Source organism: Anoplolepis gracilipes, chromosome 1 (assembly GCF_047496725.1).
Source record: "Anoplolepis gracilipes chromosome 1, ASM4749672v1, whole genome shotgun sequence".
NCBI classification, from domain to species: Eukaryota; Metazoa; Arthropoda; class Insecta; order Hymenoptera; family Formicidae; genus Anoplolepis; species Anoplolepis gracilipes.
Genome location: NC_132970.1, coordinates 6689622 through 6714993, shown reverse-complemented (window position 1 = coordinate 6714993; position 25372 = coordinate 6689622). Strand labels below are relative to the sequence as shown.

The following is a 25372-nucleotide window of genomic DNA, read 5'->3' as shown; positions in this document are numbered from 1 at the left end:
AAAAACTTACATATGTAACGTTTAATTTATACTAATTAATTACTTGTCATAGGACGTTTTCTTTTTACATCTTGTGTAAGAACGCTCATCACGTTCTTTTTATCATCAAAATATTAACTTTCTTTTTGTGTCTATTCTGATTGGACAATTTTGGGAGACAATTTAGTCATTTTGACTCTCCATACCTTGAAAACTATCTATGTTCAACTTAAAATTTTTCTGATATTAATGTCCCATCATATAGCATCGTTTGGCATACAATTTGATTCGAAATTCAAAGATCACAAAATAGGCAAAGAAATTTTTAGGGTCACTCTTTGTTTTTAGCACGCTAAAATGAAATTGTATACGTCTATTAGAAAGATTATCATAAAAGTATAGTTTTTATGGCTCTTTAGTTTTTGATAAAGCAAGTATAAATTTAAAAGTATATATAAATATTTATGTTTTTTTTATTTTTAGCGAGAAAGAAAAATTCTCTTTCGTATGCATCTCTAATTCGTAGTCATAATATAATCGTTGATACCCAGTGAGTAGCCCATTTACAAAGTAGAAAACGAGTAAGATAAAAAGACAATTACATTTGATAAAAACAAGTAGCTTTTAATGCAGCTATATTTGGCGAGAAAATAGCAAACGAGAAAATATACGAGAAAATAGCACATTTGGAGATGTTACGTCGCTAATCTGAATGGAATTAAGATAATCAGATGCTTTCTCTTTCTTCCTTATTTTAAATTACATCGTGAAACATTTCTCTCAAATTACACTAAATAAAGTATATTGCGAGTTTATTTTATCTATTCTTATTTTAATGTACAATAATAAACGAGTTATAACAACAGCAGTTGTCCTTACTACTGTCAGGTCAGAATGTGAATATTTTTACACATGCATCTGTACACAGCCCGTGAAATTTCCCTCATGTCATTATGCAAATATCTTTTTCTGTTCTTTTTAGAAGTTTCTCAAAGACATAGGAGAAACTTTCCTCAGGGAAGAGGTAAGGAAGTTATCTGTAGATTCTTTTAAAAACAGAGCGTAAAGCTACAGAATAACGTTTAACAATAATTTTTTTCTTAAGAGTTCACTTATAAAAATGTACATTTATTTATTCATCTCTTATCTAAAATATTTAAACTCTTCTTATTAAAGAGTTTAAATATTTTAAAATTTTAAAGTTTTTAGATAGAATTTTTAATTTTAACTTCCCAATTTCTATCTAAATACTTAAAATTAAGAATTTCTAATAATATGTAAAGTTTTTCTTATCATATAAAAATGTAAGAATACAAAATTTTATTATTTACAAATTATCAGTTTTACAATTTTTTAAATTGTCAATCTAACAATACACATAGCATAACATATTTTAGAATCATGTAAACATATGAATCATTCTTCTGATATAAGATTAAAATATAAAATAATATAGGTATTTTTTATAACGATTAACGATTAACTTATAAAACGATTACTTGTAATACAAAAAGTTTAAGTAATTAAAATATAATTAGTGAATTAAGAATGTTTTGTACGTACAATCGTAGCAAAAAGAATAGTTAAAATTCGATTTTGATGAATATATATTCTTCTTATATAGTTTCAATAATAAATATTGCACAGAATCTTTGACGGAATCTTATCATTTACACAGTATGTACGAATATTTCTCGGACTATTTTTATTTTGTCATAAGATGTATTAGTAACGCTATTTCTCAAACAACTATGGAACTCGGTAAAACAAACCTTGTTCCACAACATATACAAATTTTACAGTTAGTTCCATGTGGTGGGATAGAACAGTTGTAGTTTTGTGATGTGTTGTTTGTTGTCGATGTTACAATTTAAAAAAATGGAACAACATGCTGCAATTAAATTTTGTGTTAAACTCGGAAAAAGTGCGATGAAGCAAATTGGGTTCGATGATTGAGTTATACTACGGTTCGAATAGTTAGCATGATTTCGCGACGATCGTGAATCGTTGGAAGACGACGCGAGAGACCGAAAGATTCATAATCAATGCAAATCATTCGAACAACTTTTAACATTTTTGTTTGCACTTTTTCCAAGTTTAGGAAAACTTAATTGCAATATGTCGTTTCTCTTCGATAGTACTAAGTCTTCCACATACCTTTGACGATTTGTTTATAATAATGTGAAGCGTAACCTGTCTCTACTTCTTATCCCCTCTCCACGGTAATCCCCACTCCACGGCCACATTCCTGCGCCTCATATACGCATGACATACGCCATGACCTTTCATACGACTAATAATCTGAACGACATACAAACGTGCGACACATCGTCTCTACAAATAATAATCTTTACGCGCTGTGATTAATCGGTGTCATGAATTTCATTAAAGTAAAACTACATAGATTCTATACTGCACTCTTTTATATGCGTCTTGAAAGGTAAATCTATTTGTAAGACTAATTATTAATCATATTTTTTAAAACTGTGACATTGATAACGAACAACACATCATAAAACCACATATTTCATTTCACTACAGTAGAATTAACTCTGAAATTTTATATCTTAGAGAAAGATTTGTTTTAGCAATTTTTATAGTTGTTTAATCACAGCGCGTAAAGATTATTATTTGCAGAGACGATGTGTCGCACGTTTGTACGTCGTTCAGATTATTAGTCGTATGAAAGGTCATGGCGTATGTCATGCGTATATGAGGCGCAGGAATGTGGCCGTGAAGTGGGGATTACCGTGGAGAGGGGATAAGAAGTAGAGACAGGTCACGCTTCACGTTATTATAAACAAATCGTCAAAGGTATGTGGAAGACTTAGTACTATCGAAGAGAAACGACATGTTGCAATTAAATTTTCTTAAACTTGGAAAAAGTGCAAACAAAAATGTTAAAAGTTGTTCGAATGATTTGCATTGATTATGAATCTTTCGGTCTCTCGCGTCGTCTTCCAACGATTCACGATCGTCGCGAAATTATGCTAACTATTCGAACCGTAGTATAACTCAATCATCGAACCCAATTTGCTTCATCGCACTTTTTCCGAGTTTAACAGAAAATTTAATTGCAGCATGTTGGAAAATAGCGTTTCTGATATGAAAAGTTCGGGGACTTTTTGTGTACACTGTACATTCATAGTTGGAGGACAAAAATGTACGTTTGAATTTCTGTTACTTTTTTCAGAGAATTGTCTTCATGAATGTTTAATATCTATTTTTGAAGTATTAAAAATTTTTATAAAATTTTACAAATTGTTCTCACATACATATGTACATTCGGACATTAAAAACTCCGAAGTCGATTCACTGAAGCAATCAGTTATATGGTTTTCAGTTTGCAACAAATTTATAATTAAAATCTATCAATAAAATAATTGAAATTTTTTTTATATTTTGTTATTGACTGTTTTCTGTCATAGTTAAGCTTCTTATTATAATTTAGAAAATTCAGTAATTCTCTCCGAAAAAAGCAATAGAAATTCAAAAGTACATTTCTATACTCTATAAATAAATGATAAAATTGTACGCAATATTTATTACTACAAACTATATGAAAAGAATGTATATACATCAAAATTGAATTTTAGCTATACTTTTTGCAGGATATATACCAAACATTCCAAATAAATCTATATTAAAAATATCAAAAAGAATAAACAAATAGCAAACACAATATACAGGGTGTCTCAGAATTCGCGGACACGGAATACACAGCGTGATTGTCCGTGTCAAAAGAAGCAACTTTTTCTTCAGCAAAAATGTCGAGGCATCAATAATTTTTCAGTTATAAGCAATTGAAAAAGATGGGTTTTGTCGCAAATCAAACTTTGTAGAATTAAAAGATTAATGCAATTATATTCTGCAGTTAATTTTAGATAGAGTTTACTTTACTAAAATTTTTATTTAAGACTTAGTTACGGAGATATATAATAGCAAAATTTGGAAACTAGCAAAAAATGATAACTTTTCTCGACATTTTTGCTGAGGAAAAAATTGCCTCTTTTGGCACGAACAATCACGCTGTGCATTCCGTGTCCACGAATTCTGGGACACCTTGTATATATATATATGAACCTTTAATTTGATTTTTATCAATCAATGATATATTACATAATGTCCGACAATTCACACGAGATATGATATTAGTAATTTTCAGTGAAGCCTTCTTTGTTTTAATGCTGTATGTGCACAAATGTAATCGCACACAATTGCAACTTCGCAATGCATGGGTCACGTGCGGTCCATTGCGCATTTCCATCACTGCAAAAGCCAGGATGTAACCCCACAGAGCCGCAGTGTTATCGCGTTTGGACCGTGGCGCATTCTCAGCCACAAATTAAGCTAATCAAACAAAATAATAATGGCCACAAAACAAGGTGCCGCGACTATGCAAAATATTTCAGCCGCGTAAATAACTAAGGTGATTATGTAGTGAACGATAAATGGATATAATTATAGAATCTGCATATTGTGTGGTTTAATTAAAAAACGATATGCCAAATAAAACATAAAATTAAATGTACAGTACTTTTACCTATAATAAATAAATAATAATTTATAATAAATAAACAAATGTACAATAATGAGACAATAGGTACAACATTATGATTAAATTTAACATATGCATAGTTATCTCTGCACGTGTTAATTAATTTTAAGTTACGATAGTATGAAGTAACATGTTTCCCCGATCGGAGTTTGAACATCGATTCAATATTCTGCAGATTGGGGAGAGAAGTAAAGAGGTGAGGGGGGAAGAGAGGAAACGCGATTATGTACAAACTCTATGTACTATAGAACAGCAAATTCGGCGGTCATTAATTTATTCCGTAACTAGGTACCCGCGAAAACCTACATCCGAGACTTGATGGATCGTGTATACCCAATAGTGTGCACCCTTTCCTTCGATTTGTGGGTTAGCCTTGTGCTGCAATTAATATTGGTTGGTAATAGAAGTTTAGTGTATGTGACATCAAAAATATTTATGTACATTATAAAATTTTTATATTTGTTGAATAGTATTATCAATAGAAAACACCAGAAAAATCTTATTTATAAATTAAGTTTTATAATTTTTTCTATAGCAAATGAGAGAATGAAAAAGACAATAAAAGAGACAGAAAATTATTATATAAATATTTTTTATATTAATTTTATTTATGTTATATTTAATTTATACGAAATTAATTTTAATTTATATTAAAAATTTAGTGTAAAAAAGAAAAATGTGAACAATTAAAAAAATTTTTTAAATTATAATTTAAAAATTTTGTTACAAATATGTTTAAAAATTTAATAAAAAGTTGTATAATAATTATTATATAATAATTAATATTATATATATAATATAACTTATTATATATATTATATTAACTGTATTATTTCTTTATAATAACAGACAAAAGAATTATTTTTTAAATAATTAATTATGTCCTCTACTATTAAGATCTTTATATAAATATAATCTTTAAAAAAAATATTAATCTTCAAGATTAACTGATTGTTGTACGAGTTGCATAATAATACAAAACACGTTTGTACTTATCGTAAGTGTGAAAACTTGTACTCGACAAAATTGTGTATATACTGGCCTATGCCGATAGTGTAAATGTAATTGCACGGCTATTGCGGTCGCTAGATAGGAAGCCATAAACATCGCTCGCGCTTCCGTCGAGGCGCCGACTATTTCGGAACCGTGGCAGTATAATTTTCCAGGAAAACGAAATGGGCGACGCGTCACGATTGGATAAATGCGAATTGCATGTAATTTCGAGCCGCTTTTATAATATTTCGAAATGGGAATAATTTCATAAATAATTTTTAATTTGCACGTCGAGAGAGAGAGAGAGAGAGAGAGAGAGAGAGAGAGAGAGAGAGAGAGAGAGAGAGAGAGAGAGAGACGATCGCCAAGCTTTGCGTTTGCATTTTCCCTGTGCGACTAAATATTGACGATGTGACGTGCAGCGATATAAAATAAACATTCAAGCTAAATACATTCAAGCGAGATTGTACCAAAGCTTCCGTTATATTATATTGCTTGAAACTTTTCGGGCAAATTAATAAGTTACGTTCTGCAATACATTGCATATGTAAAATAAACTACGTTTTTTCTGTCAATATTTTAATGATAATAGAATAATATAATATTCAAGACACTAAAAATATGATAAAAATAAAAATAATATGATATAAATAAAAAGATACAAAACAAAATATTATACTGTAAATAATTTGTTTTAGCTTTTTAATACTCAATCACTTATAATATATTGTATAGAAGATAATTATATACATACGTAAAATAAAGAATATTTTTGTAATCTTGTTATTTTGATAGAAATTTTTTCCATATTAATTTGGTATCTAAACTTTATAGTTCGAATCACATTAATTTGAATCAAACAATTATTTTGAACAGCAAATCCTTATAGCTCGCAAAAGTCTGCTTTAAAAAATCGTAACTCTAGATGTTCACGATCTACCTACAAGAATAATATTATATATATATCAAGTATGTCGAGCATGAGTTGGAATATAGTCATATGTAATATAGTATATGTGTTACTGAATATTAAAAGCAATTACCTTTGTGATGTAAATTTAATATACATAATTTTTATATTTTGCATGCATAAATTATTTTATTCCACACATGTTGTTTATATTCTACATTTATGATATTATAATTTTAATTTAATCTATATATATTTAGATATTATTATCTATGTTTACGAATTTTTTCTTTGATATAATGTATCATACTTTCTTTTAATAACATAACTTACAGTATAATATGGTCTTGGTGTTTACCGATATTGACATATTGCAGATTATATTTATATTATACTTTATATTTATATTTATATTTTATATTCTATAAAATATATTGCGGTTTTTATACACGATAAACATCAGTACTGCAATTTATATTTTTTTAAGAGAGAAAATTCAATCAAGGTTTTATGTTCTTGCATTTTTATCGCGCTTCTCCGATTAACTTTATTTCCTTTTGATTTAACGATTTACATCATGCGAGCTTCCGTCGCCGAAAATATAAATTGCAAAGTTATCGAACTTCGCGAAACCGCGACTTTTTGTTTCATTTTTCACTCGACACCGAAAGTTGCGCGGGCTTGTGTGCCGAACTCGCGAGAAGCTCATTTTTAACTTTCGCAATAGTGGAGGAGAATAGAGTGTATTTTTGGACACACAGACAAAGTTTTAGAAATTTCTACTTCAACGAACTCGATGGGAGAGGAAGTTACGGAATTGAACTTCGCACTAAAGCTTAAGTCGCGGAGTATCCCCTTCGTTAATGCCGTCGTTATCGCTTTCGAGATACAGAAAAGCGAGTACAATATCGCTAAGTAAAAATTAAAGGTTGGTGAAATAGAAATTAGAAGTTTTAAATTACATTTAACAAAATTAATTTACAAGTAATACAATTTTCTCATAGCATTTTATTTCTCTGTATTATTTAATTACATAAAAGAGTTACGTACAATATACTCATTCTTTTTGCTTATTTCAGTTTGTGTACATGAAAGAATCATTTAATATTATTAATTTATTATTTTATTAAACAATTTTTATATGATCCATATATGTATATATTTGCATATATATGTAAAATTCTGAAATAAATAACTGTAACATTCGAATTCTCGATATATTGCCTGCTATTGCACACACTAAGGTCGTTATCCTTACGGTATAAGGCCAACAACCTCTCTTACATATACATAATATTATTTATCTCATTTTTACCCCACCGTTTGCAAATCGAAGCTCATAGAGCCGCTTCTGCAGAGGAAAACTCTGAAAATCGAAGACCCGGAATCGAAAGAAGTACCGATTTCGTGTAGTACTGGCAAGGATTCTGTGATATACAGGATGGCCCGCTCGTATGCCTTGCACGTTTGCGCGTATTACATATGTATGATGCGCATTTTATCCATGCTGCAGGATACAACGTATACACACGAGCGTGTATACATGTATAAAACGTCGCTGTCACGCGATCAAATATTCGATAGTATTCCAAGCGAACCAGGGTCAAAATGAGAAAATATGCATCAACGAATAATAATTCAACGATACGCGACTGAATAATATCTAGTAAAATTTGACTAACAAAATATTCACGGTTATATTGATAATCTAATATGATGATAATTATTTTAAGCGGAAAAACGCACCAAATCTTTTCTTCTTTTCTATAAACATCACATTATTGATCGATATTTCTGCATAACAATTTCATTGATTTTTTTTTCATATTAACAAGAAATATTGCACAACAACTCGAGGAACAACAATATATATAGTTATTTTTACGCACTCTTGAAATATAATTTACTGGCTGGGGAAATAGGATATTCGTATTCTCTCCGAGAATTATATCGCAGAAAATCCTTTGGCTTTGTATATCAAAGTTCCAATTTGCTTGTTTCATACCAATTTGCTTGTAATTCTCTCAGAAAGAGTAACTGAATGTAGATAAAGAGAATTTTATTGATAAATTATACAATATAAATTTTCCATTTATAAGTGTGTTATGTACTATATTTAAATAAGATATTAATAGACGAAACAAATTATTACTTTATTATAAATTATTCTATATTTTAATAACGTAAAAAAATGTATTTACATTTAGAGAACGTAATATAAAATAAATTGTAAAATAAGATTAAAAATATCTATTTATATTTAAATTTCAGGAATATTAAAACTGTTAACACACCAGGAATTAATACTTTTGAAACTAATACATTTTCAGCTTATTCAATTTTCAATATAAAGAAAGGCATGCAGAAAAGTATATTTAGTAACAAATATCACGTTTCCATTGAAGTTTCCATTGTCACAAATAAATTTACTATGATATATCTGCAACATGCATTGTGAAATCTGAGCTTGTTGAAATTATACGGATTTCAATCTCTACTTTATCCCGTACCGAGTTGTTGATGAAATTTTTCACATTCTTGCGATGTCAACGCGACAAAGAGTAAATCGAGAAAGAAAGAGAAAGAGAGAAAGAGAGAGAGAGAGAGAGAGAAATGCGAGCAAGATAAGTGCTTCTTCAGACACGTTAAAAATATGGGTTTCTGGTAGCGACCACAGTGGGCGGCTAACGTCCCTCGGGAATACAAACGGTGAAAATTCTTTACGGACACTCTCTCGATAGGAAACAAGTCGCAGAAACGCGTGAATTCCCACGCGTGACATTGCCTATGTTACATATGTACATACGACTCTCGGCGTAGCCTCCCATGAGGCTGCACCCTTGTCCGGGATATTACCTGTGGAGAGAAAGTTCCTACGGTCCTACATTGCTGACAAAGTAATTTATTATCATTAAATTATTTACTATGTCAAAGAGTGTAAAAGAACGAAAAAAAAACCAAATAAAATGTGTTAAATAATTTTCGTTGAAAATTTTCATGTAAAAATATAGAATAAGGTTCAATAAAAAAATAAAAATTATCTCGGACAAAATATAATAGCTTTTTATATATTTTTACATAAATTTAAAGTGTACGGATTTTATATAATAATTTTTTAAAATATATTAATTCCGCAAAAAAGAGGCAGATTTTTTAATCAATTTTAGAATATTAAATATAAAAATGTTAAATATTATATAGGTATATGTTTATATTTTTACAACGTTGCGTTGTAATACAATTTTCTGGATATTTTTATCATTGATATCTTTATGCTTGACAAATATTTACAACCGCGACGTTGCCGTAAGTGTCGCCAAAAGTACAAAGTTTTAGTCGTAAAAGTTCTATCATTCTGCGGAGCAAAACTGGAGAAAGAAGAAAGCTATGGCTCTTGTTTTCTTCATGAGTTTCTCAAATAGTTATCACGAGTCCGTGATATTGCAATATGTTGATCCTTTATATACTTGAAACGACACGATACATAATCGGTGGCTTATGTGATGAAAGAGGAGTTTCGTGATCCTATTACTTTCTTGATCTTTTACACGTTTATCCGAGGATTAAGATTGTGATTCATAGAATTAAACATAAACACCATGTACTGCCATCGGCTTATGCACTATCTTTCAACTAATAGAAGATATTTATTAACTCTAGCATTTATTTTTTGCGTTCTATATTATATATACTATCAATATTAATTGTGTTTGTATGTGTGTTAACAAATGCATAAAAAAATAATTGTTATTTTTATACTTTATTACGAAAAAGAATATGCAATATTTGCAAATATTTCCTGTATTTTATTATAATTTAAGAAAAACTTAAAACTTTATAACAAATTATATCTAATTTGTTGGCAAAAACCAGTTTTATAATTATATTTTATCATATGATTTTTAATATGCTTATATTAAATTATGGACATAAGAGGGAAAAATAAAAATTGTTGTTACACTGAAAAAATGTTTAAAAAAATGTTAATGTTAAAAAAAAAGTCGTGCAAACATTTATACACGTAAATGCAAAACGGATTTCCAAGTATATGATCTTCCGATTAACTGGCGTGGAAATTCCGTATGATTGCATTGTAAACATCAGAGTGGCTTAACTAGTACATGAAGTTACGCGAGTATTATACCGTTGTGGTAATACGAAAATATTTTTATAATGCGCACAACGCGCGTGCTATAAATAGGAAGTTACTCACAATTATTAAATATTGCATGTTAATTATAATTTTCTGCATATCATTTTTTGGCACATATTATATTAATTTTTTTTTAATTTAGAAAAAGAAGACTATGTGTATATGTGCGTATTTTTATTTGTTAAATATTAATAAAAAAAGACTACGTGTGAATGTATGTGTATGTATATAAAGATCAATAAAAATATACTTTGGTTTGCGTAGATGTAATTTCCATTTATATTTATATTTTTGCTATAAATATGGAGTTATTATTTGCAACAACAATTATTTACTTCTAATAATTAAATTTTGTAACTTGATATCGATATATATAATATTATAAGGAGAGAAAACAACCACAATTTATTCGCCGCTTTGATATGACAATAATATGAAATTCACATTGCATTCAATTTCTAGTTATATTGTATTTGTATCATTATGTAAAACATATCTATTTTCAGAGACGAATTAAATTACATATTATTATTAAGCAAAGAACACACATAATAAATTAAACATGAAGCGTTACATTAAATATAACAAAATAAGTGAATTGCTATGTAAATGTATCTAGAAAGTTTATACACAACACACACACACACACACACACACACACATACACACACACACACACACACACACACACATATGTAATTACAAAATTAATCAACTGATACAAGTAGCACCGGGTATCACTAACATCTAACAAGAAAACCTCGCGAACCCGGAAATTCTGATTTTAATGAAACTTTGCACACATTATGGGCGGATAAATGGAAATGAATTTAAAAATTTTCAGTTGCGGCGGAAGAACGTTTTTAAAGGTTGAAATCACCCTTTATATATAAAGCGGTTTTTTGTTTTTCTCGAAAATTATTAGAGATATCAAAAATGTTTTATACAAAAGTTTTTTATGGTAAAATCATCTCTATTTAATCACGTTAATAAAACCAAAAATTTAAAAAAAAACTATTTTTAAATTATTTTTTAAAAATTTTATTAACGTGATTAAATAAGAGTGATTTTACCATAAAACTTTTGTATCCCTACATGTGTGCAAAGTTTTATTAAAATCAGAATTTCCGGATTCGCGAGGTTTCCTTTTAAAAAACGTTGATTAAATATATCATTCGGTAACATTAAACTAGTCTATAAGAAACTGTAAATTTAGTGAAATGCCAATATTTGTAAATGACCTCTCGTCGACACTAGCTTTCTGCAATATGCGCGGTAGGTTGTCTCTACTGATCGATATTTACAACTATTAATCAACGTGAATAATCGATCACTATTCAACGCAGTGTCGATGTAACAATTTATCGGGTGTGTTTTTTCACTGGCGCGTTTATTTCGATATTCGTGTATAACATATCGACCGATTTTTCCACACAGAACAAGGCCCAATTTTCGTAAATTGCATCAATTTTCAGCGCTTTATTAAATTTCTGATAATTACTAAACATTCAATACACAAATATATGAAAGTATGCTGAAACCCATTGAATTAAAGATTATCTAGTGCAAAAAACTAAGAAACTTAGTAAAACCAAATTTAGTTTAAAAAATATAAACGCAGGAAAAAAGCTGATAGTTGCAAAAATTTATATGTGCTTTATCGTGAATATCGTAAAGCCACAATACGAATAATCAAGTTACGATAATTGATGCTTAAAATTTGATTTGAAAATAATTTAAAATATGTAATAAAGATTTAAAGAAATATATATATATATATATATATACAATTAAACGAGGAGAATGTATCCAGACACTCTCATTTATTCACTATATGTATAATAATACCTTTGTTTAACAAGTAATCGGTAATACTGTTGTAATTACTAATCTTAACTTGCAGTGCCGTAACGAAAATTTTGACACAGTTGACAAGCTACATACTGTAACAAGATTGTGACGATCATGAAGAAAACGTCAGATCGTAAATACGCCGGAAATGCCGTAAAATTTAACGCTTCAAGTTTCTGGCCTCCCTCCAGGTGCACAGATACGTTCCGCATATTCGTTGACGGGGTGGTAGGCAGAACGCGTAGGAAGAGGGAGGAGTAGCAGGTGTCGAAAGTGGCGCAAATCCTGATCGCGTACACACTCGCAATTTGAAGCAGAAGTCGATAAATCCCACTCTTATGTCGCACGAAATGGCACATTTCGAGATTAATTTCGTCCCGAGATTAAACCCCCGCACGTTTCAACCGAATTTCCATTGCGTGGAATACGGGTAGCGAAAGGGATGCTTGCAATCGAAAGTCGAGTAACAATTTATTGCTATATGCATTTTATTGTAGCTGACTTCGAGAAAACAAATTAAAAATTAATAAATTATTTATTGAATATTGCAGATAAATTCTCGGATTTATCTATTATTTATTAGTTTATTGGTAATTGTAAAGCCAGATTAATATAAACATTAAAAACAACTGTGTAAAGTAAGGATTATAAATAATCATTTAATATTATCAATATTATTAATAATTAAAATATTCCAATGAATAAAAATCCATTAAAAGTATTTTTTTTATATTAAATGTAAAGAAGTTTATAACAACAATTCAACAAAGAGATGGATAATTAAAATTATCTTGGAAGAGGACATCACGATTTTATTAATCGTTCTTACTTTGTATCTTAAAATTAAATCTTTTTATCTGACAAGCTTATATCTTGATAATACATCATTCATAAAGAAAGTTTCTTTGAAGAGGGAATATCAAGAAGAAATTAGGGGTAAAGGCGGATGTTTTTGGAAAAGTCCACGATCCAATAGTACCTGGCAGCATCACCGCGACTGCGATGAACCCTCTAATACAGCCGAACCCCAAGGTGCCATTCGCCTAAGATCAATAAAGCACCTTGCTCTTCGAAGATCATGCGGTTCAAAGGATACGAGGCCGTGGTTACCTCGTTGTGAAAATCATGTTAAAAATGTTCTGCAAAATTCATGAGGTTTAAGCTTAACGTTGAAACGCACTCGACTTTAATTAGAATTTTCTGAGCAATTTCTTCAGCAGCATTTTTTAAAAAGCTTATTCTTCATCTCTCTTTGTCTGTTTAATAGTTACAGTTTAATTAATGTATGTTTTTTCTTAACAAATAAATATAAAACTTTACCGATTAATGCCTTACTTAATGTGTAATAGTAAAGCCTTACAAAATGTTGTAATATGCTTCAAGAAGATCGATGACTAATATAGATGGCTATAAATAATTAGTTATACTGCTTGCGACAAACTTTTGTCAGTATATAAATCATAATGCAAGATAATTATAGGAAATAAAATAGCAATAATTGATATCTGATGCGCTATTGCGCGTATCTATTACTATTCAATAGTGCGATTAATGGTAATATAATACAACTTTAATTTATGCATCATTGACAAGTCATCGATATTTGCATTTGCCATTACACACGTGCTGATAACATTGTATTATCTTTTAACGCTACCTCGATAATCCGACATATAACCCGTTCCAATTATTTGAGTTAAACTAATTGAACCATTGCCGCCGTTAACATGTCGTCGTCCTCTATAATTCCGCGAATATTTTCAAATAGAAAACAAGTTTATATATAGTAAGTCAAATAACGCTATATTAAATCCGCTCTCATTGAATTTTATCTTTTCGCCAAAATTTTTTTGATAACGTAAGTAAATTAGCTGTCAATATCACATTTAAAAAAAATAATTCCGAAATCTCTACCATTGTCGATCGATTTACGTCGCGTCGATTAAAAACAACACGGTTCTTTTTCTCTCATAAACGGCAGAAAGTTGTGTCTCTTAAAAAAGCTTTGCGAGAGGGACGTCGTTAATTCATATTTACGTGGACAATGACCCCGACCGAGACGGTCCTCGGTCCATTGCGCCAGGTCCTTTAATATCTCCCGAGGGATGCTCACAGAATCTTCATAAAGGAAATCCGCAGTCGCAACTATGATCCTCTCGCAGCCTTGTGGCTCGGCGTTCTTTAATCTCGAACGCGCGGAAGAAATCCCTCGAATGAAACAAGGCTTCCGACAAAGATCAGGTCTTATCTCCACTTTTCTGCTTTCATTTGTAATATTTATGTTGTAGACAGAACAGATTCAGAAAATACTGTCATTCTCTGATCAAAGCAAATTTCAATTCGACGGCAAATTTTGGCATAAAATATATTCAAAAATTGTTATTAACACAAATCTTTCTTATCATATTATATTTTTATAAATTAATTTCAGGACGAGAATAAGCTTTTAATGCTTGTGCTTATAAAAATTTAATTTATAATTTATAAATTAAATTTTTATAAATTTATGAACTATAAATTAAATTTTTATAAACTCAAGCATTAAAAGTTTATTCTCCTCCTGAATTATTCTTATTTTTGTAACGTCTTATAATCAAATTATGCAAAGATTCTATCAACATTAGAATATTAAGAATATTAATACAGGATACTAGGCATTTTTATAACAACAATTTTATGAAATATTTACATATATATATATATATATATAATTATTATAAATTAAACTTTCTTTTTTGAAATAAACACCGTTGCTGTTTGCGATTACAAAATTGATCGTTCGAACACGTAATACAATTTTTGCAGTTTATCATTTGCTCTAATCACAATTATTATTCGTTGTATTATACAAGCGAGATCGAATTTAGAAATCTATGTAAACTCTGGGAACTGTATTGTATGTGAACATTGAAAACACATGCTCTCCCGTCCCTTACCGCAACAATTGCACTCATCTTTGTCGCGACCGCAGTAATGCCGCAACAACGATGCGTTCTCTCTTCTCCCCTCCTCCATACAAAACGGATGTTTCATTTGCGGATGCCATTATTGCAAGTGAATAAATGCTGCCGCTACCGACTCTCACCCCGGTGGGGTACCGGCCATTAATAACTCCCCGCAGGATGAATAACCCGAGGACCAAAGTGCAACGCCAACGGAACCACCGTTCGCTCCCAACTCTCTCTCCTCTCTCTTGCGTTGTACTTGGCCGGAGAAAAACACGCCGCATTGTCACCGCGTTTTAATTAATATCATACAATTATCGAACTTCTCCGCGCGTAATTTTTATAAAAGAGTATAGTAGCTTTAAAATGTATTAATGTAGTAATATGATTTTCCTTTTAATTATATTAATAATTTTATGTATATAAGCTTCACATTACTAACATTTTATTTTATTCTCTCATGGAATGATTTAATATTAAAAGGAAATTTTGACAATTAAATTAACAACTGTTATATTATCTTGGGCAAAAAGTATTGAAAGAGCTATGAAATAATTAATATCACAAAATTAAAATCTTTTGTGATAAAATTTATTTAACATTCAAATTAAAGAAAAATATAGAAATATTAATCAATTTATAGTATATATACGCTTGTATATTAGAATAGATTTAGAAAAATTTGAAAAATATATAATTAAGTATACATAATAATTCATATTTGTTCATAACTGAAGTCTATTCAATAGATATAAACTGCATGTGCAAACCGCGCTTGATTTACGTTTAATCCGAGCGAATGCAATCCTAATTCGGATCGGGCCGGTACCTGCATCGCACTTAATCCAACCGTTAGCTGAGGCCAACCAGGTCGCATGCATCACCTGCATTTTGACTCTGGCGTAGATCAGCGTAGGTCCGAAATTGCGATGCGCGCGAATTTACATCGCGTACGCCCGGACTTAGTTCCGCGACCGTACTACATAACTCGGACCTAATTTATATTTGATCCGCACAAATCCATCTCTGATGCATGGTAAACCAGCGGTGATCTGGAGATTCAAACTAAGTAGCAGGTGTGGAATTTGCATTTTCCGCAGATCTCTAACATTAAAATTGCAAACAAACAATTTCAGAATGGACTACACCTGAGGTCATATTTATGAACACTTAATTATTCATATATTTTATTTAGTACAATATATGTTATTAATATACGTTATTTTTAAATCTACCGCCTTATTAGGAAATATTTTCATGTATTTGAAATCAATTTTTTTCTCTTTTTTTTTTTTTGTGTGTGGCTCTATATAAAGATTTTTTATGACTGTATCAATATAATTATTAAAGCTTAGATTTTAGTTATATATATATGTACACATACATATATACGCAGCAGTAAATGTCAAATAATATTTTTTAACTTATTTAATATGCAATAACATGCGAGCCAAATAATATTTGAACAATTAACTATGCATATGTTAAATTATTCAAATAAATTCCACATATGTTACGCGAAGTTCTTAAAAACGTAACACAGTAACATACATATAGTACTATACATATGTACATATAGTTAATAATAAATAATTATATCGCAATGTAAATTAGAAACAAGATTACGTTCAAATTATAATTCGGCGCTCGTTTAAGTTATTCAAACTGTTAATCAAACTGGAATATTGCACAATGTTGGTCGTGTTACTATGCCGAAATCATGTTGTGAGAACACACAACGCGACAGATCCGTGGGTGTATCTCGTTGACGTTTTAATATTTCATTTCGGAAAAAATTCATGCCATCATTAATTCGGCATAAAAAACGCATATCCGTGAACACGCCGTAGCCGTAAATCTGCCACGCAGGTCTGTAGGACACGAACTGTTATACCGCAGGACTGATGATGTTTCGGGCATGCCAACAATGAAACTTCGTAAAACACACCGCGTGCTCGCGCGCGTCACGCATCGTGGCGCGTCAACGAGAGCACGATTTATGCGTACACGCTTGCCGAACGCTTGTACGTACATGTACAAATAATGCGATTTCGGCTGCCAGCACACACGTCTAAATACCGAACCGCATGTCGAACTGCATCGTCAAACTCGATCAAGTTTCCACCACGCCTCGAGGCAAATATTTTCGCTGCACGCTCATCGAATTTGTAGACGACTAGCAAATAAGTGATTATATGTAAATGAAGTCACATCGTTCTTTTGAAATTATTCGAAGAATTCAAATATACAATGTTCCTTTCTAATTTACGTTTATTGAAGAAAAATTATTTTATTGATATAAAATAAAATATAATAATAATAATAATAAGAAATAAATTAATACATAGTTGCAAAGTTAAATAAGAGAGAAACAGTGTGTATGTGCGTATTAGTGCGTTTTGTGATAATTTATTGCATATATACATATACCTCATTTGTTATTTTAATTAGATAAATAATAATTTTCTCTCAATTGCATTTGTAATTATCAGTTTAGTTATATTGTAATTTTTTCTCAGAATTGCGAACAATCTAATCTAGGTTTCAAAAATATCAAATATTTGCAAAAAAATATGTTATTTAATATAATATTCAATTTTAATCAATTTTCAATATATTTATATTTGACCAATATACAATATGTAATTATATTTATTCTTTTTTATAAAACTGTATAAAAAATCAATACATTAAGATTTTCAATTTTTCCATTAATTATAAACTGATTAATTGTTAATTAATTATTGAACAAATAGTTTAATAATAATCAAGATTTAAAATTTAATTTAAGTTGATATTCTACTTTATATAAGTCCATATACACAGTTAAAAATTTTTTGTTAGTCGTTTTTAAATTGTGACAAAAAATGAAATATATATAATTCTCTTTATATAATATTATTCTAAAAAAAATAATTTGCCAAAAGTCAAAGTACCGAAAGATCTGTTTAAAAAATAATAATGTAAATAATGTAAATTAATAGCCCGCAAAATAACATAAAAATAATTTAGTACTTATCGATAAGACGTACAGTAGCAAAATTGTAGTATATACATAATTGATTTATAAAATGCAAATTTATTCAAATTATAAAAAAAATGTCCACAATAATTAATGTTTTAAAAAATAATTTTTGCACATAATTAAATTTTTTTGCTTATTTAATCCAAGATATAATAAAGAAAAATCTACTTTTTATAAATCCTTTCTTAAAAGAACTTAGTCGATAATAACTCTTATAAAACATAATTAAATTTTTAACTTCTTGTATAAATAATCTAAATAATTATAATATAAATCTTAAAGATAGTGTTTAAATATTGTATATACGTATGTACATATGTATAGAAATATTAATTATTATAAGTTTGATGTTTTTAATATTCCAAAATAGAATCTAAAACATTTTATGTGCATTACTCGACAGTATAAAATGGATAATTACCGTAGAAATAAACAAGCAATTAATTTTCTAAATAACATATAATAAATCAGCTATTTTCTCACTTCAAGATTGCCTAATACCTCTCTCACTTCTTCCTTACTTGTTCACCCTTTACTGCAATTTCATGGTAAACGCGATACTCATTCGCGAAAATACGATTAGTTACAATCAGACGCGCACCAATTATTAGCAGTATATGATAATCGCGCCACACTATACATGGTACTTTCAATTTCAATCGTTCGCGATACGTCCCTTATCATATTATGACAAGAAAAAACAGCCGCGACAATATTGTTTATCTCTATGCTAATAACTGGAATATATCTATAAGAAAAATACCGGAACTTTGTTTACAATTTTTACTATATTTACGTCTTTGTTACATATTTGGTATATCAGAGTAACGTAAAAAGAGACGTCCTATTACAACAAGCAGAAGGGAAAAGCAAGAATTGAGGCATAGACAAAGATTGTCATTATTCTCTCAATTTATACGTTAAAAAGTACATACTTATTATAACAACATATAATCCATCGATACAATTCTTTTATTTTCGATAATGATTCCACTAATTGTCAATTCGTAAAAGTAGTTTTTCTTACATATTTTGAAATCCGATTACTATCTGCTGTATTATAATATATGTATAATACAACGAATATAAATGTATGAAAAGTGAATTTATGATGAACGAAAATAAACGTAAATTATATATAATGATAGACATTCGCAGAACGTACAATAATATTTCAGAAATATTATCATTTCTCGCTTATTTGCACGCAAGACTTCGATCGCGTGAGACGTCGGGAATTAATTAACCGTACAGATTGATGTAATAATAGTTAATTGTAATACTCGTAGGAAATGATCGTGTTTCTCGAAGAGACACACGGAATGGCTCATGCCGCTGCCTTTACTCAAACCTCGCAGTGTGAATGACACAACGCAACTGTATGTAAACAATAGTACGTTGTACACTATGAGAAGTAAATTCAAATACCGTACGACAATTAATTCTCGTCTCTACGAAATATTTAATATACTACAAAAGAAAGTTACATACACAGAAGATTATACATATGTATATTAATTCTTTATAAATTCAGATATATGTAGGTATATATATATATGTGTGTGTGTGCTCGTTTATTCCATGAGAATAATTTATTTTACATAATTATATATTATCGTTATATATTTATATAATGCATGTGTACAAAAATCTAAATTTTATTTTAAATATATTATTTTTGTAATAATTAATAATTATAAAAGAAAATATATTTACATATATACCTAATATTATTAATTATAATATTTAAGCATTGTTCTTAAGCTTTCTAATTGTTTTATTTAAAAAAAAATTACATGTTTATTTGTTATATTTTATATATCTAAACAATAAATTAAAATAGTAAGACTCGTTAAAATAAACAAATAAATTTGGGAAAAGGAAGGCAATACGAGTCAGTCGCAGTTGGTGAGGCGTAATTTATTAATTTGTATTCAATTCAAGTAACAAAATTGAAATAAATTTAAATCGATTTGACATAAAAATGGGACGCTGTTATTATAAGAGACTCATCTCTGAAATGATCTACGTAAAAAAACAAGAAGGCATTAATTTGCAAACGGAAAATTTGACACCGAAAATTTAGACGAAATATACTCGGTAATTGTAGATAAACTCTCCAAGATCTAAATCACACATAATTTAATAAATAATAAACAGTTTGTTTTTGATTCTCGATAGGATTGACATAGGTTATATTGATGTGCGATCTGTTTGTTGGTATCAGTCTTTTTTGAGACACTCGAGATGTTGTTACCCCAATATCTCGGTGTTATAAGCAACTTTGAAGAGACAAAATTTCGACCCACATTTGACAATTTCGTACATCATTGAGTAATTATCTTGATCACGTATTATGTCTTGACTATTTATTATTTAATTTCTTTCAATTATTACATTTCCTTTATTTATATTATTTTATCTTTATTTGCTTGACTAACTACCTTGGTTTTTCTTAATTTAAATTTTCAATTTTTACTTCATCAACATTATTATCATCATTTTATTCGATTGACTAACCACTTTGATTTCTTTCTCAATAAAAAATTTTATTATTTTTTTATTTTAGTTTCTTTTTTCTTTTATTTTTTATTTATCAGCCTACCAACCAGTGATGTTCAGACTTTTGTTATAAATTTATTACCACACCAACAAACGATAAAACAATCACTTTTATCGAGAGTTTGCTATTTTGCGTTTTTGACTCATACTCTCTTCCAATAATGTGTCAACGTCACACTATTTATGTAAGTGACTGCATTACGTTCTTATCATAACTATTAGGTCGATGCTTTGTATCTGGCTTTTACACAATTGCGTTTAGATTTGTCATATTATTTATATTTTGATTAATTTTTGCGCTGAAGATGGCCTAAAAAGAAGGCCGAAACGTACGTCTTATTTTTATGTCAAATCGATTTAAATTTCGTCCCATTTTTATGTCAAATCGATTTAAATTTATTTCAATTCTGTTATTTGAATTGAATACAAATTAATAAATTACGCCTCACCAACTGCGACTGACTCGTATTGCCTACCTTTTCTCAAATTTATATGTTTATATATCTAAATTTAAAATTAATTAATAAATACTTGATACATTATAATTTTTCATTACTTGAATCATTCAATTTTCAAATTTTTATTATTACATATGTGCTTTACATCTCCGAAAACAATTAACAAATCACATTTAAATCAGCACAAAATTCAAACATAACACGATATATTTCATTTTAAATATTAAAGAAATAATCTCATTAAAAAAGATAATAAAACGAAATTCGTAATTTTTAATCCCGTCGTTTCTATTTTTATTTGAAATATAAATCACATAAAATATCTATATAATTAGGCTTGATATGCTCAGAAATTCAATCGCAGGAAAATTAATTGCTTGGTTTGCTGAGTTTTATTCTTCAAGTGTGATTTTGCGAGTGAATATTATACATATTTCGTGAGTAATTCAGCAAAAAACTGAACAAGAAAAAGAAGAAGTATCGGATGAAGCAACCTTTAAATGAAAAATTTATAACTCATTTAAATTATTACAGTTACGAAATTAATTGCTCGTTTATTCCATGAGAATAATTTATCTTACAATATTATATATTATCGTTATATATCTATATAATGCATATATACAAAAATCTAAATTTTATTTTAAATATTTTATTTTTGTAATAATTAATAATTATAAATAAAAAATATATTTATATATATAATATTTAAAGTATTATTCTTAAGTTTTCTAATTGTTTTATTTAAGAAAAAATTACTTGTGCATTTGTTATATTTATTTATAATTATATTATCTTTATAATTAAAATGTTCATTTGTTATATTTTATATTGTTTAAATGTATCTTTATTTATTTTTTTCTTATTTACAAATAATTTTCGAAAATTATATGTGTAATTTATTTTATTAAATATTTGTTTAAATGAACGAAATTTTAATTATTTCAATAATTATTTTTTAAAATATTAACCACTGTTTTATATGTATAATATAATTTGGGTATATTTGTATTTTACAGATCAACGTTGTGTGTACTACAACTCTGCCATTTCGCATCATACCGGTAAGTTGTAAAATATTATGTCAAAAATAATTTTATGCATAACATAATAATTATAAATAGACTCTGATTTCTAAACTTTTTTGTTAGACACAAGATCGTAAAAGTATTAATTGTCATTTAATATTAAAAGGCAATTTAATATTAATATTTTATTGACGCAAAAAATGTATATAAAGAAATGGAAATATTAATTTATTACATAATTCAAATGTAATAAAATAGAATGATCAATTTTCAAGTACAGTATATGTTTTGTGTTTGAATATTAAATAATATATATTAAATTATATCCGATAAAACGTAACAAATACAATTATGTATTTTACTTTTTGTACCAAAAGATTCACGAGTACTATCATACTCTTTATCTTTATATTTCTAAAAATGAAAAAAAGATAGTTTACTGTGAATCAGAGCACGGAAAAGCGAACTATAGTTTAAAATTTTCTCGCTCGTGGAAGTTGCAGGATGTCATTTTCTTTTTATCGGACAGCGATTTATAAAAAGAAGCAAGAGCGCAAAGACGCGCACACAAGTAAAAACAGTTTCTTTTGATATCGACACCGAAACACTCGTCGCGGCTGTTGCAGCTGTAATTGCGTGGTAACGACGAGACGAGTGCAAAACTTGAACAAGAGAGTATACCGGCTTTCAATGACCCGTGGAAGTAGTCTCTCGTTTCTCGTGTTGATCTTTTAGTTTTTTCCTAACGGGGGAAAAGTTTTTCGTTTTTGTTTCTTCAACCATCTCGTTTCAGTCAGAGGCATATATGTATAATTACACAAGCGCAGTAATTTAAAAAAACCTTCGACTAAAACAAACTGACAATAGTTAACAATAAATAAAAGTAATTAGTGAAAAGTAGAAGCAAAGATTTTTTCCAGCAATGCAATCACTAGCAACACACGTGGAGGATTATTTCAGAAATAAAAGTTAAAACTTTCGTAAAACAAAACTTTATCAAAATTATAAAGTACCTAATAGAATTTCTTTGTATTAATTAATTAAACTTAAAATTTATGAGAAAATGTTTTGTAATATTAATCGCGTTTTGAAAAATTTTGAATAAGAAAATTTTATTATTTTAAAGAAAAGAATGGGAATTTTTGCAACTTTTGGTTCGATTTTCATGATTGATCAATTTATTTACGCCTTACAGTTACGACTTTTTATCTTGTTAACATGCGAACGACAAGGAGGGAGCAGTGGGCGTTAGTTACAAAAATTGAGCCAAAACTGATTCTTATCTGTTTTAAAGAATTCTATTATTAAAAATAATAAAGTTTTAATATATTCTGTTATTATTTTTCATTATATTTTATTTTTTTCTATTACATAAAAATCACTCCATTATTAATGTATTCCATTTTATCACTATTATAAAATGTTGAATGCGAAAACTATTTGCATTATTTTTTTTCTGATTCTGAATGCGTGATAAAATTGGCTATTGAGGAAAATCGCAAGAATTTTCCTGATTCGTTCTCGCATCTGGCCGTCGGATATCTACTTTAGTTAGCGATGTAATGGTGTAATAACGACAAATGTGACTCTGAGAGTTGGGATAAGAGTTTTCAATGGCGTATGAAAGTAGCCTCTTCTCGTTTCTGCGCATCTCTTATTTTACTCATACAGAAGAAAGTTGGGCTGTTTTGTTCTTATCCAATTTTATTTTTTACAGTTTCCACTACAACATGTAATTATATAAAAAACTATGGAAATATAATTTTATCAGATATATCTCTCAAAATCTCCAGACAAAGAGTTATTACATTATCTTTTCATTAATAAACTTTGCAATGAAGCATGTCGGGAATTAGAACAGAATTCCAAAAACACTTTACGCGAACGAATTTTACAAAATCCTGTTCTCTTACATAATTTAGACAAATATTGCACATATTGAAGTATTATAAAATCTTAAAGAAATATTTGGAAAATTGCATTATACGAAATTGTAGAGAAAGAGCAAAATTAAGTAAGAAAAAGTCAATGTTCCTCTATTTTTCGCTTGAAAAAGATAGCGCAATATTTTGAGATTTATCTATATTTCATGCTGAAACTCCGCCATAAGGGTATTATACGAAAGTTTCGCCAATTTACATATTAATTAAAGGCTATTATAAAGTTAAAGTAACGATTTCTGCTTTACTACTTAATGAAATGTACTCAAGATAATCCAAGGATCAAAGCATATAATGATAATTTTATACGCTGCAAATTTTCTTCAACTGTGATCATATATACATATATAAAAGTATATTGTATAATAAAATAAATAATAAAGTAATGAAAGTAAAGTAATTTTAAATGTATAAATTTCTCAGTAAATATATGGATTATCAGAGAGAGACAAAGTAATTTTAAAAATATAGATTTTTCTTTCTTTATTCAATAACTGAAAAAATTAAGCTCATATAAAAAGGATGCGCAAAGCGCGCATTGTTTGTTAGTACTTTAAAAAAAGTTGACAAAGTTGCGTGTAAAAATAAAGAACATTTATAGTATATAATATAGTTATAGCTATTCAACTTACAATTAGTGTATATGTGTATATGTGTATATCCATTTTTACACTGATTATTAATAAACTATTATAGTACATTTTTCATCACTAGATCGAATAATTTGCGCTGCTATTATAAATTGATCGCCAACTTTTTAATGAATATTAATAAAGCATTACCAATTTTTAAGCATCCATATAGCGATTTTTATTTAATATTCTGACAAAAGCCATTTATAACAAAATTCATATGACAATCACTAATTTTTCAAAATTCATAATACGTGTGATGTCTGTATGTTTATATGTGTGCTTGTATGTGTGTTCTCGATAATATCACAATGATCCACGATATATTGTTACGTCAA

At 28.7% G+C, this 25372-nt stretch overlaps 2 protein-coding genes and 1 long non-coding RNA gene across 3 annotated transcripts in view; 2 read left to right on the top strand and 1 right to left on the bottom strand.

Annotated features, from left to right (window-relative positions):
• Window positions 1-2285, bottom strand: part of LOC140666630 (uncharacterized) — a 158194-nt gene extending 155909 nt beyond the window's left edge. Inside the window, exon 1 of the mRNA XM_072894166.1 lies at window positions 2137-2285. The gene's annotated coding sequence lies outside the window, so the exon portion shown is untranslated. The remainder of the gene's footprint in view (window positions 1-2136) is intronic.
• LOC140666623 (dipeptidase 1) overlaps window positions 1-25372 on the top strand; it is a 119932-nt gene that overhangs the window by 32554 nt on the left and 62006 nt on the right. Inside the window, exon 2 of the mRNA XM_072893992.1 lies at window positions 22454-22498. Within this exon, the coding sequence (XP_072750093.1) occupies window positions 22454-22498 (45 nt within the window). The remainder of the gene's footprint in view (window positions 1-22453; window positions 22499-25372) is intronic.
• LOC140666701 (uncharacterized) lies at window positions 2626-4727 on the top strand. The gene is made up of 3 exons (XR_012046820.1): window positions 2626-2793; window positions 4135-4408; window positions 4713-4727. It is a non-coding gene; the product is annotated as an uncharacterized lncRNA (long non-coding RNA).